This window comes from Zootermopsis nevadensis, unplaced genomic scaffold (genome assembly GCF_977971745.1).
Source record: "Zootermopsis nevadensis isolate Lab colony 2312 unplaced genomic scaffold, Znev_1.0 Znev_ptg000003l, whole genome shotgun sequence".
Lineage (NCBI taxonomy): Eukaryota > Metazoa > Arthropoda > Insecta > Blattodea > Termopsidae > Zootermopsis > Zootermopsis nevadensis.
This window is the reverse complement of record NW_028259135.1, coordinates 9,223,833-9,238,260: the sequence shown is the minus strand read 5'-3', so window position 1 is coordinate 9,238,260 and position 14,428 is coordinate 9,223,833. Positions and strand designations below refer to the sequence as shown.

At 40.8% G+C, this 14,428-nt stretch overlaps 1 protein-coding gene across 10 annotated transcripts in view; it reads right to left on the bottom strand.

Moving 5' to 3' along the window:
- The window catches only part of Pfrx (6-phosphofructo-2-kinase/fructose-2,6-biphosphatase), a 38,097-nt gene that overhangs the window by 10,062 nt on the left and 13,607 nt on the right, over nucleotides 1–14,428 (bottom strand). For 4 of the 10 annotated variants that reach the window (XM_022081998.2, XM_022082004.2, XM_022081999.2 and 1 more), the window contains exons 2-8: nucleotides 4,194–4,319; nucleotides 3,457–3,617; nucleotides 3,235–3,369; nucleotides 2,144–2,297; nucleotides 1,778–1,881; nucleotides 870–1,088; nucleotides 328–562 (exon numbers count right to left, since the gene is read on the bottom strand). In XM_022081998.2, coding sequence (XP_021937690.1) covers nucleotides 328–562; nucleotides 870–1,088; nucleotides 1,778–1,881; nucleotides 2,144–2,297; nucleotides 3,235–3,369; nucleotides 3,457–3,617; nucleotides 4,194–4,319 — 1,134 coding nt within the window. Of the gene's footprint in view, nucleotides 1–327; nucleotides 563–869; nucleotides 1,089–1,777; nucleotides 1,882–2,143; nucleotides 2,298–3,234; nucleotides 3,370–3,456; nucleotides 3,618–4,193; nucleotides 4,320–4,621; nucleotides 4,647–5,770; nucleotides 5,958–6,481; nucleotides 6,825–6,849; nucleotides 7,007–14,428 lie in introns of those variants that run through there. The other 6 variants (XM_022082000.2, XM_022082008.2, XM_022082003.2 and 3 more) reach the window with 5 other exon arrangements.

Here is a 14,428-nt window from a genome sequence, read left to right as displayed (position 1 = left end):
TCCACTTTTCATGCAAGAGATTTCATGCCCTCTTTATGTCTCCGAGTACCACCCGAATACACCAGTAATAAAGTCCAAACAGAACAAAGTAAGTTAACATGCTACTAGTGAGAAGGTTTGCTAGCCTGTATCACACATTTCTTATATTAGCCTCTAATATAAAACCGTATTTTCTATACATTTTCATATTTCTACAGACTTTGTAAACAAAAGGAGGAAGAGTAATCATGCTACAATGAACAGTGGTGCCATCTCAAAGTACTTTACCTCTGTCAAACGTTTCTTCGAGGTGGTAAATTGTTACAAGTGCCAAAATGTTTTACTGACCTGCTGATTTATCAAGAAAGTACGCCAGCAAACATCTGATCACTGCCTGGTGGCTCACGACAAGGACATTTCCTTGACGTTCCAATTCCATTATCACTGGCTCGAGTCGCGCTACCAGATCCTCGTAACTCTCGCCACGAGGATATCGGTATGTGAACTTGCTTTGATCGCGGGCTGTAAAATCTTCAGGATATTTCTCAGCAATTTCTTCATATGACATCTCTTCACAGATACCCTGAAAAATTAAATTAAAACTTCCTTGGTGACATGATGGCGGTTTAACCGGAATCTGGGAAAATGTTCATTTTCCTTCATAACATCCAAGTTTTTTGTCTTTCAAGAGCAGCGCAGTGTAATAATAGCGTGATTCAAGTTTCATTTATCACGTATCACCACATTTGTCTCAATGTTCCTCTCCAACAAACTAGCGGAGGATTAACTTCAGTTTCCAAACTACCGACTATCACGACAATTTTGTACTTCTAGGTTTAAAAATCTATACAAGAAATAAAGAAGATATTTTGATAAACATCGATACTCACGGCATCTATTTCATTGAGGGCCTTCCAGCGTTCTTGAGGTGCCGGGATTGTGGCTACTGTCTGAATGGTTCTTTTGAGCCACGACGTCCACACTCTAAGTCCCGGTATGTCTTGCTGGTGGATGTAATTCGCTAGCGCCGTCGCATATAATTTTCCTCGGTAAGAAAGATCCGAGTCTCCTCCGATACGACCCTCGACATTCATGTCGCTCTCACCGTGCTGTCCAAAGATAAATTATTATTAATACAAGTACTGCATATTTTCATATTAAACATCATATTTTAAACTCTCAGAAAGATTACTACATAATATAACTAGGCCTATTGGTAGCAGAAGAAAATTACAATAAAAACTGGTGAGTTCCAGAGAGGCTGCAGAGCTTGCGTAAATGCTGCAACACTGTCTACGACGTCAAGGTCGTGAGAATGTGTTACAGACGGGGAGAAATTAGGAAGACATTTTATTTAAAAAAAATACATCTTGTAGACTGGAATATATAGCGTTTTTCCGAGTCCCATGCCACAGCAATCTGTGTTTCCACCAGAAGAGTCCGCATGAACTTCATGCTGGTTGCCTGATGACCGAACCGTCTGTCGTCCCACAGCTCCACCTCAGTTTCTTTTCATACTCTTCCTTCTGAGCGACATGTATCCCAATCTTTTCCTTTTACTTTCATGTTCAAACCCTTGTTTTGGTGTCTTTCTTCATTCATTCTTAAACCATCCACTTCATTTTATTGTTATTTGTTAATATGAAGTAATGTTATTATAACCTAAAACTTTCACAGCAAGCAGAATTCATAAAATCCTCTCGGGCTATGAACCGAAAACTCACCGATGTCTCGGGAACCGTCTCTGTCTGATGTAATATCAGTACCACTACATTCTGAACGTGTATTAAAGCCTTACCCTTGTCAGGTAGATGGTGCGAGGGGTTATGTGGATGTTCATCAGGTAGTAGACGATTCGACTCTGAATGTGGCCCTCGTGCTTGTGGACCACCACCTTCTCGCCTGCATGCAAATAAACCGGTGACACGATAAGCAGTTTTCCATGAGAAGCAAGAAATAGAAGTAACATTTCTAGACGCAGAAATAATTAAAGAATTGCACTAATACACAAAAGACTACCAGCAAATAGATTATTAATATTATTACAATTCTGACTATAAATTAAAGATAATTGTACAAGTTTTGTTAATCTAAATAGGCAGAATTATGCAAACACACAGCGTATTTAATTCTCTGATTAGATGACCTTGCTGTTTGCACAGACCTGTGTTATATATCTTCATGAAGCTCAAGTCTGATTCCTCCTTCTCGTCCAAAGCCATGTACTTCTCCTCGTAGTGCTCGATCCTCTGCAGAAAGTCCTTCAGTGCCATTTCAGTGTTCATATTCTTATAATCAGGGCTGTTCACTTTAACTTCCTGTTTGAGAAACAATAATCATCAGCAACTAAAAACATTAGTTGTTCTTAGATATCAATTTGTATAACACTGCAAAACATCTGAAGGTATATTACCACACTGACTCCCATCAGGGTCAGAGGCGGGTATCACGAGAATAAATTTTAGAACCACGAGAGACACTGATAGGTCACAGCACTATATTGTTTATATAACGTATTTCTAACATCATAGCTGGGAAAGGAACAACGCATGAGGTTTTTGAGAGCCATCGAAGTGTCATGATTCAAACAGAGTTCTAAATTGTTTTAGGGGCACTGGTGGGTCGCAGGATGTAATTTATGCCTGGCAAAAATCGCTTCGGATCCAACGTGTTAACTCATGTATGAGCCAGGCAGCAGAGTCGACACAGTGACTAGTCTACAGACTGGATGATCTGGGTTTGATTTCTGGCAAGGACAAGAGATTTTTCTTTCTACTACTGTTTCTAGACCAGCTCTGGGGCCCACCAAGTATCCTTCCCAATGAGAACTGGGGGTTCTTTGCCTCAGGGCAAAGTAGAATGGGTGTAAAGCTGACTGCGTACCTGCATTGAATACAAAAGTCAAAAAATGAGTGGATTTAAACCTTCATCCACATACGTCTCCCTAGCAAAGTGCTTAATAATAAGTACCAGAGACAAATTTATTAAATTATGTGGCAGGATATTGAGAATTGAAAATTTTACATGAGCAGAAATATATTTTGAGGAATCATTTTGGACTGAGTAAGCGGAATTAGGCAGAAATTAAAATGGAGTAGAAGTAAACAAAACCGCTGGGCACGGGTTACAAACACGGTGGTGCATGCAGGGAGACAAGAATGGCCAAAGCGTCATCTTCAACTGTGACACAGTTTATCCCAGGCTGCAGGTTACCAATTTTGATTACGTCAAAAAGAAATGATGTGGACAACTCACCATTATGTTCTGTTCTATGATCTGTGGATCATCACAGACTGATTCAACAAAGAACAGCTTGAACCCCATCTTATTCACAACAATCTCCTTAATCATGCGCCGGCGATCCCACGTTGAATTAGTAGCATCAAACACCTGAAAATACAAAATGACAACATAAAATCATAAAATGCTGATACCAGATACTCTCATGTCAACAAATCAATCTAAAAACTAACTCACCGCAACTTCACCACCGTTCTCTAGCCAGGCGCACACATCGTGCAGAGCATCAATGGCGCACTGAGTCCGGATGGCCATAGCCTCTCTGTTGTCCGGCCTGAAGAATTCGTGGCTCTTGTATGCAGTAGTTGCATGTCGGCGGTATTCGCCAAGATTGAACACTGACGATAAAGAATGATACATACTTATTACTCAACAACATGAACCTATAAACTAATTAAGTGAGCAATTCACTCTTCAAGTGCTGTACTGACTGCACGGTGAAGGGCCAAAAAATTAGATAAACAGATCTGATTACTCAAATAAATCTGCTAGCTGAGTGAGACGTTTATACTGGCATTTCAGTGGCTAAAATAAAATAGCAGAAGAGGGAAAGAAGGACTCATTTGAACATGTGTGCATGTCAACAGTACTGACAACTCAGAACAATTTCAAACTAAACCAGTAATAAACTAATTCCACGGAGGACAGTCCTCGAGAAGCTGACAATACAATGTAATAATTACTGATATTATTAAACAAAATTATTGAGTAATTTGTGAACTTGTTAGGATACTAGCAAGTAACATTTTTAATAAAACTCAATGAAGTTCCAATAAAACGACCTCATTTATAACTTTCTGGCACCCGAGCCAATAAAAAACATGGATTTTTACCCTCAGACTTAAAACATTGCTAAAGCTTGATTCAATAATCGTTTTATATCAGCATAAAAATGAAGTAATAAAATGGATTACCTTTTGTGTTAATGCCAATCCAATTGAGGTACCTGGACAGTTTCTTAGAAATGTAAGTCTTGCCTCGCGCCGGGAGGCCGACCATGGCGATGACGTGGGGACTGTTGACATAGTTGGCGCGCTCACCTGCACAAACACAAAGCCACTCCTTACTTCCTTAAAACAAATCAATCAAATGAACAAACTCGTTGTAACATCACAGAGTCCAACTTTAAATTTAAAACCTTGAGAGATTTTTATGTCATTTTATATTTGCTTTCGACAGCAATGGGAAGTAGGGAGAAGAGAAAGACATTTCAAAAGGTAGAGGGAGACAAAGTATGAAGGACATCAACAAAGCAGGGTGTGCCATTTAGAACTTTCTGAGAGTGACAGACTAGAACATTTTAAAACTAGAAACTATGCCACAGCTTTGTCCAATCACAGACCTTGTGTCATTCTGGGTCATGGTAATAATACAGGGTTCTTGCCAACACAGCACAGTGTGTGTGTGTGTGTGTGTGTGTGTGTGTGTTCATCTACCCAGAAGATGGAGGGGTCATGTTCCTCCAAAATGTTGGTAAATGCCTAAAAGACCACAGGATATCACAACTCATAAGACTGCCGTCAGAGTCTCAAACCTCGGGCCTCCAAGAGCTGAAACCACTCTCTGCCCCTCGGAACAGTTTTGAGGTAACTCACACAGGATGGCCTAAACCACGACTAGGAAGGATTAGGAGGAACGAAGCCATAATTATTTCCTTAAGTAATGTATTCTGACATAACAGAAGTTACTTGCTATACCACTGGGATCACAGGTTAAAATCTTGTTCGGGGATTGAATCTTTCTTAACATTTGTCTGCGTTGCATCGCAAATGCGCCAAACTGCATATACAATGAGAAACAGATTAAATGAATGGAACAGACAGAAAAGATGAGAACTAATTATGGATAAGAAGAAAATACAAATGCAATCCAGGTATTAATTAACAGTTGGTTGGCTCCATAATCAGCATTAATTAAATCCTACCAGCATGACGTTTGTTTCTTCGTGAATTACAGAACAGAAGAAGTGCTAGCTGCAATGTTACACCATTTTAAATAAAAGAAATTCCATGCTTGGATAACGCAAGGAGAAATAGTCCATTTACAACTATTTTCTTTTGCTTGAACTGCGTAAGTCTGTTATGGGCATTTGATGACAGTTTGCATGATTTACTGAATCGTCAACTTCAATCCTACAAGATTTTTAAGAATGCCAACATTCAAATGTAAACCCACCACAACAGCCAGATTGGGTCCGTGGCATTGTGACGTATTCAGGAGCGGAGTCAGCTCCAAGCCCCAGCGGCAATACCCCCAGAAGACAAACCCCTCACCAACGTACCAACTGGACAGGATTCTGAGTGGGCCCCAGACGTGACGTGGACTGAAATCTGTGTCCCTGTCGGGATACGAACAACGATCATCCAGCCAGTGGCTAGTAACTTCAGTACTGACTGTGCCAGGGCTCACCCTTAAGAGTCGAGGGTGGGAAAGTTTCTATCCCCCCCCCCCCCCCCAGAACATAACGAATGGTCGATTCACAAACACTTACCTATACGAATGGAGACTTTGCGTTGGAACTGGGAGTTTCTACGCTGCATTTGTATCACGGGCATCTTGTCAGCGGCAAACATAGTCTCAAATTGCGTAACCAACTAAAAAACAAAAGAACGCAGAAACCGCGAACCCAAAATCTCTTCTTCTTTTTTTCACTCCCGGCTTAATCGTGCGCGCGAACACTAGAAACACATCAAATGAAACATCGCCAAGGGAACACAGAACACTACACACTTATGCCAACTCTGATATGCCCTTCAAACATAAGCACGAAACACACTCGTTAATCACACGGCGTGAAGTGTTCTGGACACCTGCCATCTCTTACACGACTAAATGAACAAGCCTAATCCGAAAGTGACTGTACTTGAACTACTTGTTGCAAAAGGGAAAGAAGACGAATGACGGACATGAATGATTACGATGATAACAACAACAACAACGACGACGACGACAAGTTTGACATTATCAATGTAATATTTCAATATTTCCATATCGGTAACAGAACTTATTATCCAAAGATGGCTGTGTTCTGGGTTGTAGTGCCGTGTTATCAGGACATGTCGCCTTGATGATAGAGGTAGCAAGGACCTCCGAAACGTTAGTAAACTTCTACAACCTAGAAGACAGCCATAGTCGGATTCACCGCCGTCAAATCCTACTTAACCAAAGTTTTAGGCAATTTTTACAACAAATAAGGACCTACCGTAACAAACCGTAACTTCAAAACAAACAAACAAGAATGGAATTACAAGACGTGCTTTTCACTAATAACGCCAACTTAATGTATTAAATATTACAAACAATTTTCCTTTTAAAAAAATAATTACGATGTGCGATGATGGAAGTAAGTAGTCACTGCCGAATTTTCCTTTCAATCAGCCAGTGCCAGTGCCAGTGCACTTAACAGGAGAGGTCTTTTCCTCCTCCCAGCTTTTAAAAGTGCAAGTAACAGCCTTGCTCTTCCGACCAAAACAAATTTTACAGACGCTTCTGTTAACAGCGAAAACAAACAAATTACTGATAGCGCGGAGAGCAAAGTACACTCGAAACAAGCCAAAATCTCGTATTTACCAAACGAACAACTTGTTCACAGACAATCCCACTTTATAAAAGGCTGCACAGCTGTGCAATTAACGTCACCGCAAACAAGCAAACGTGTACACACGCGAAAAGAAAGACCAGCTCACACCTTCTGCATCTCGACTATGCCGGATCCACGATAAGAGGATAACCTAAGTATAATTCTAGTTTGTATCTGGACCACTGACAGATGCTACGTTCCATCATCCCCTCCTCAATTAAGATATCAGCCCACTGCAGAAACAAGACAGCTGCGAAAACGTATGTTCAGGCAGGCAGAGTTGTGGATGGACGTAAGGTCGCCATGACAACGATACGAGACGCCATTTATGTGTGTGGAGGCGTACATACCACATTCCATAAAAATTCCCTAAATCGATATAAATGTTATTCGTGACAAGGACACTTCTAAATGTAAGAATAAGAGGGTTTTTTTAAAAAATATGTAATGCATTCAAATATGACCTGGAATTTTGGTCACAGCGTGTGTAAATTGTTTCATTAGGCATTCTTACAGAGACGCAAAGACACGATAAAATAAGGAGTACAGGCCACAGACTGTTGACTGCAAAAAATCACAACATCCACGGGAATGTTTACGAGAAATAACAAAAATTAGCACTCAGTTTGAACCATTTACGTAGCTTCCTTACTCTTTGAGAAGGTAACAGTACATCCTCGCATTTTATGGAACACAAAGATTCACCACCGTGTTCACAAGAGCCCGCCACCGGTCCCTATCACGAGCCAGATTAATCCAATCCACACCATCACACCATATTTCCCCAAGGTCAATTTCTAGGTATTCTTGAAGACATTAAAAGAATTTAACATAAAAGCTATACTGAACATAAAGCTCAAAATGTTTCAACATCCTGACAGAATAAAAGCAAAGCCTCGATAACTATTTTAAAAAAAATCACAAATCACGTAGATTAAGAAACGAAAGACGACTTTAAAGAGTTCTTGAGCAAGATTTGAGGTTCTCACGGTGATAAATATGAAGATGGCTGTCTTCTGGTCAGTTACAACGTGTAGTCTGGTAGAAGTTTACTCTTCGACCTGATGATGGAGGCGGAAAGGACCTCTGAAACGGCGCTAAACTTGTACAGGTCTACACGGCGCTACAACCCAGAAGACAAGCCATCTTCGTAGATTTTTAGGTTAGGTTGAGGCCGTAAGTAGCCTAACTCCTTGGCTATTGAATAATTATGATCATGATTTTCCACGTACATGACCTAACAGATCGCATTATAGACATCGCTCGTGAGAGATAAAATATTATTAATCAACTGCGTAAAAAGTAAACGTAGTTTCACAAGCGACCGACAGCCCGAAATATAATTAGCTGGGAAGACGACTGTCTGTGCGGCGCCAAACAAAACACCGCCTCATAAATAACTGGCTAGCACGGCGGTCCGGTCAGCGCCCAGTCAGGTCCAGGCCACGGGCTCCGTGCGTCGCGGCGGTCAACACCCATAATTCTTACATCGACACTCACAATACTCGATTTCTTTAAACCACGAAGCTGAAAATACTAAAAAAAAATGAGGCGGTACCTGTTGCCGAAACGTCGATCAACATCTACACAGGGCAGTATCCGAAAAAGACTTCCATCTGCGTTTCTTTCCTCTTGACGACATATAACAAATTTCCAGACCATAAAAATATTAACGTCACACGTAACAAATCCATCTCTCATCCTCACTGTTTTTCGTAGATCCATCTCTTTCTTGGTCTGTAAATGACCTTCCCTGCCAAAAATTTGTGCGCATTTCTACCTACACGCCCAGCCCATCACGGCATCCTAACTAACCACACCGAGTGACCTCAATAAATCATCAAGTTCCTCTTAAATGTCGTCTGGTTCCAGCAAGGACTTTGCTTCGGAACACCTGCAGCTTACGTCGCTTAATTAAGCACCACGAATAACTTAGCTCGTGCCTCAAAGTAAGAGACGTCAGACACCCATACAAAACATGTGGCAATACTGTTCTTCGTCGTATCCTGATCTTGCAGCGTTCTGGGATCATTTTTAGAGCAAAAATTGAAGGGGGCACATGATAAAGAAACATTTTAAGAGACAGGGAAACGGAAAGTTCCTTCGCCATACAATTCTGCAGTGGAAGACTAATTCCGTTTGGCAGAATCTCTCAAGTGTTCTGCAATAACCGCAGATCAGCAACTTATTTTAGCTCGGACAAGGGTCGAGAGATGTAGCCTGGGTCACGACGCGCCACGATGTTCCTGTGGGCTCAATCCGTGCGTCCGTCCGTCCGTCCGTCCGTCCGTCTATATACAAATCGCTCATACATGACGGTCATTGCGATAATCAACTCTCTGACGCCACAGATCAAAGCTTGTTAAATCATGTGGTACATACAGTTACCAGTTGGGTTTAAAGTATTAAACACAGCCAGTATCTAAAATTATTCTGTCAGGACTTTTTTTTAAATCACGACGTACCTCTCACCTGAAGACGGAGACAAAACCAGCCTCCGAAACGTCGTGATTTTAAAGAACAGAAGATGGAAAAAGTCCTGACAAAGAATAATCTTAGATGTAAACTACCGTCGTCAAAACCCTTTAGAACCGAATTACAGCCAGTATGTCCATAAGCACAAACCTATTATCACGTATTCGGAACAAGTTCGAGGCTTAATCTAACCTACATTTAACTTGTCTCGGATAACAGCAGGCTTCAGACAATTATTCAGTGTTTAAGTTCTTATATGCTGTGTATATTTATCAAAATACAGATAAATAACTCAAGCCCTGTACAGATATACCTTTTACTTATCAGTAAACGGGAATTTTACTGCTACCAACCATACGCACTAGTTATTTAACTATGTTCTTGCTAAAACCTTGGCCTCCTCTAATACTAAGACTTTCTAAATCCTTACAGACACAGACGGAAGGTATCCTTGTGTGAGAAATCGGCCGATCACAAGGTCTCTAGCTCTGTGGGACAAAACAGCGTGCAGACAAACACGTAACTCGGACAATATTCTGTTAACACAACTACTGGGCCACAATTTTATAAACAAAAGTCTGTGTCTTGCAAGGCCCGTCTAAACAGATGAATGTTGAAATAAAAAGTACAATTCTTGGGCGTTCTCGACCGTGGTGTGGGTGCCCAGGTTCAATTCCCTCTGTGGTTTCATGACGGCAGAGGATGGCCTCGTGCGTTCGTGTCTTGAAATCTCATAATTCAGCCACATGAGACCAAAGCACATATTGTTGAAGAACAGGACAAAAACAAACAGCTAGTTCACCTATCGCCCACGCCACGGCACCAACACAAGACGCAGTGCGACATCTGGAAGTGGTCAATGTAAGCAAGCGAGACAAGCTTCGGCCGCTCAATCGCGCAAACAGCACCGCTTTGCAATATGTTCCGAAGTCGATAACGGGACGAGAAATCACTCACATTTATTTACATAAGGCTCGTTTAACAACGCTTTGACAATTTGGCGTTGAATAACAGGTTGACAATGAATAATAAGTAGGAAAGGATACGTAAGGAATCGGTGATGGTGTAATTTAATGAACAATATCTACCTGGTATTGAGGAAAACATAAAAATCATGTCAGAAACCCATACAGGAATTGATCATGGTGATATTTAGCATAAACATGTCTGTTGATACGAATATTCTTTGTAATAAAATACGTTCAAATAAATCACCACTTCGTTGCAAAGGTGCAGAGCCCGTAAGTTATGGGAAACAGCGTAACCCTTCGAAGGCCATCCGATGCTTTAACAATCACGTGTCTTCGTATGATTCTCAGAATAAACAGCGATTATTTCCTTAATCAGCGTCAACTAGTTGAACTCTTTAATGGTGAAGAGTTGTGTTTTCTTCGCGGTACGGACTGAGTTCTTAAATATTATTCAGACGAACTGTGATTCTCACTATAAACATCGTTAACCAGTTGATTTTCGTAATGGTGAAGAGTTGTTTTCTTCGCGGTACGGACCGAGTTCTTAAATACGTATTATTCTGCTTCCGAAGGGTTAAGAAAAACTTCACCTGACGTAATCTGTGCCAGCTGAAGTATGGACGCCTGCCACACGTCATTCATTAGCTCGCCCTCTTAGCTCGATTAGCAAGTGTAATCACCAGTCGCCACTGGTGATAAAATACAACGCGAGGAATATATTCTATACAGACCTTGACCTAATGGGAAGACACAATTTCCAAGCGTCCTACGCACCACATAAATAAATGAGTGCGCAATGGCGAGGTCTCTCTAGATGTTTACAGCCGAACTGTCATCTTTACTTAAATGAGAACGGACAGCCACACCTTCAATACGTGTCTTAACTCAGCAAAATTTACAGAAGAAAAAAAAAATTAAGAAAATTCAACAGCTGATACTCAGTTCGTACCACAAGGCGTCTCCATGGCAACGATTGATCGGTCAATACAGATTGGAGACATAATCGCTGTTTATTGAGAATCGTAACCCATAAATGCTCTGCGTGGGCAAAATGTGGGCTTGCTGACCGTTAAAACGGGTGTTATATACGTTTCTATGCGATGCATCCCTTATACAGAACACTTTCGGCAAGAATGAAACTTAATTTTAATTATAGACCTACTACCTCAATTAGATTAATTTTATTTGTGAGTGTAATGTTCTTACAAACCACAACAGAATCATAATTACATTTATCGCGCTTGTATCCGTGATCCTAGACATCCCAATTAACACAGTCGCTGCCTAACCGTTTTTAAAAATTTCAACGACACATCCAGTCACCCCGACCCCGAAGATGGACACGATAAGTTCCTCCGAAACGCCATAAACCGATTACACGGCGTCACAACCCCACAAGACCGCGATAAACATTTCTTTCAATCTGATAACAATTGTTTTTAAACTCCACGAGTTAAAGCGGGCAGACGCGAACCAAATTAAGATTCGCCCGCCTGACAAATTCACTGGAGACCATTCGTACAAAATGTCATTATAATCAGCTCCGATGTTTTCATGATGCGGTCTTGCAGCCGAAATTCCCAACCCAAAGATGAATGGGTGTTTCGGTGGGTGGACCACGGGCCGGACACGCGGTCACCAAGGTGATTACACTGCGTCGTAAAATATTAAGAGACGGCTCAAGTTCAAGCTATAAGCATCTCTCAGATATCCTTGCCAAAATTTTAGCGCCAGTAATATAACAGGACTATAGGCGTCTCCCGTACAAGACGCCAAAAACTGTGAGACTTGTTTTATTTTGCATTTCAGACTTTAGCTTACAAAACAAAACGTCCTGGGAATACGTTTGGGGCCTATGGGTGTGTCCCCCCCCCCAAAAAAAAACACACACACACACACACAAGGTAGCAGAAACAGGTTTAAATAAGCATACAATAGATGTTCTATGTTCGATAAATAAAGAAGACATTAAAACATTTCACGACCTATTTCTCTTTAGTGTCCTTTAATAAAATTCCTACTTTCTGATACCTGTCGCATAAACCTTACCGCAAAGACATTTACGATGAAAATAACAGCGGACTAGACACGGGAAATGCAGTTCAGAATCTTTTATATTCCCGCCTACCTAAAAACGTGAGTATTAAAACACAAAAAAAGCTATAATTCTACCTGCTGTTTTGTATGGATGTGAAACCTGGTTTTTCACGTTGGTTAAAACACGCGGGGGGCGTTTGATAAGAGGGTGCCGAGCCGAATACCGGGGCCTAAGAGGGATGAAGCGACAGGAAGGTGGAGAAGACTCCACGATGAGGAACTTCGTAATTTGCACTCTTCGCCAATGTTAAGAAGGTGATCAGATCAAAGCACATACAGAACGCATGAGCGACAGGTGAAAGGAAAAAAACACCAGTCTGAGAACATGGGAGTAGATGGGAGGATAATATTAAAACGAACATCAAGAAAGGTGTGGACTTGGGATCTCGTGAACACAATTAATGAACCTCTAAGTTCAATGAAAGGTGGGTCAGGTCATCCATTAGGACTCTGCTCTGCGACGCTATTTCACGAAGTGCTGGAAGGTGTGAGTTACAGAAACAGAACTTTCGTAAAGCGCGAATAGTCTTAGTTCGGCTAGCCAGCTACGTACTATTATCGTGACCTCACAGGCATTCTATAATTAGTACCAGCGCCTCAGACGCTTCGCAGGCCGATGATACAATGTAAGGTAAGGTAATGTAATGAAATGTTTTATAGATAACAATAATGCCGAATAAACAGATGACGTTTCCTAGGTAACAAAATTGCCGAATAATGTAACGTTTCCTAGGTAACCATTATTGTCGATTTGTTGATAAACAGATGAAGTTTCCTAGGTAAGAATAGTGCCGAGTCAACAATTGACGTTTGCTAGGTAACATAACAATGCAGTTACACTTTTTCCTTTCACTTTTTCCTCCGGGGGCTTCTTCCCCGGTTTCTCCGTGGCATCCATTCACACACAGGAGAAGGCAATGGCAAACCACTTCTGGATCATCTGCCAAGAACGTATATGAACAGGTCCCAGTCCGAGAAAAGGATGGAAGGATCCTGTTCATATGGACCTGTCGTCAGACAGAACACTAAATAAATAAAACCTTACCTTACCTTACATTACTTTACATTACATTCATCTACCACAGACCCATCTTAAGCGTAACTAATTCAAGTTAAATAAGCAATGTCTTAATCAAACTTATCTCAATTGTAAAGCATGTATAAAGGAAATATTTAGAATAAAGCCAATATATAAAATTCCTTTCCGTGTAGACATATTCACGTTAAAAACAATTAACCCCTTGAAGCGGAAGATCGTCTCAATATTATTTAAGAATTCGGTCCGTACCGCGAAGAAAACACCACACTTCACCATTACAAAGATCAACTGGTTGACGCTGTTTAAGGAAATAATCGCTGTTTATTCAGACAATCATACAAAACCCATAAACACACTGTGTGGACGAAATCTAGAGTTAATGAACGTTTAAGCAGGTGGTGCATATAATTACCACTGGATCCTATAACTTTAATGCACGCAGCTAATCGTAACTTGTACGACACTGCCTTCGTACTGCGTCGTAACGTAACAGATACACGAAGTGCGCTTAAGATAATACAAGAACTAATGAAAGAGATAATGGACACGTAACGCCAATGCAGCACATTCCAACCAGCAGCATCCTCTGGTCCATCGTCCTCCGAGCGTTCTGCAACGTCTGGAAAAGTTTCAGAACTTGGCGCAAGACAGAACGGCCAATGAACACACGTCAAGTGAAAAACTTCATAATTCGTGTCCATCTGTAAATACCGCTGGCGAGATCAAATGAAGAAGTATGAGATGGACAAGACATGTAGCTTGAATGGACGGTATAAGATATGCAAACAAAATTTTCTTCGGAATAAGCATCTGCACAAAGGAGAAAATAAGATTACATTAAAATCGATAAGATGGTAAAGTTGCGTCATATTGTGATATAATAAGTATATATTAAATTCTTGTCCGTCTAATCACAATAAATTCTTATTAAATATTAAAACATTACAATAATTAACATTTAAAATATTTAAAATATTAAATGATGTT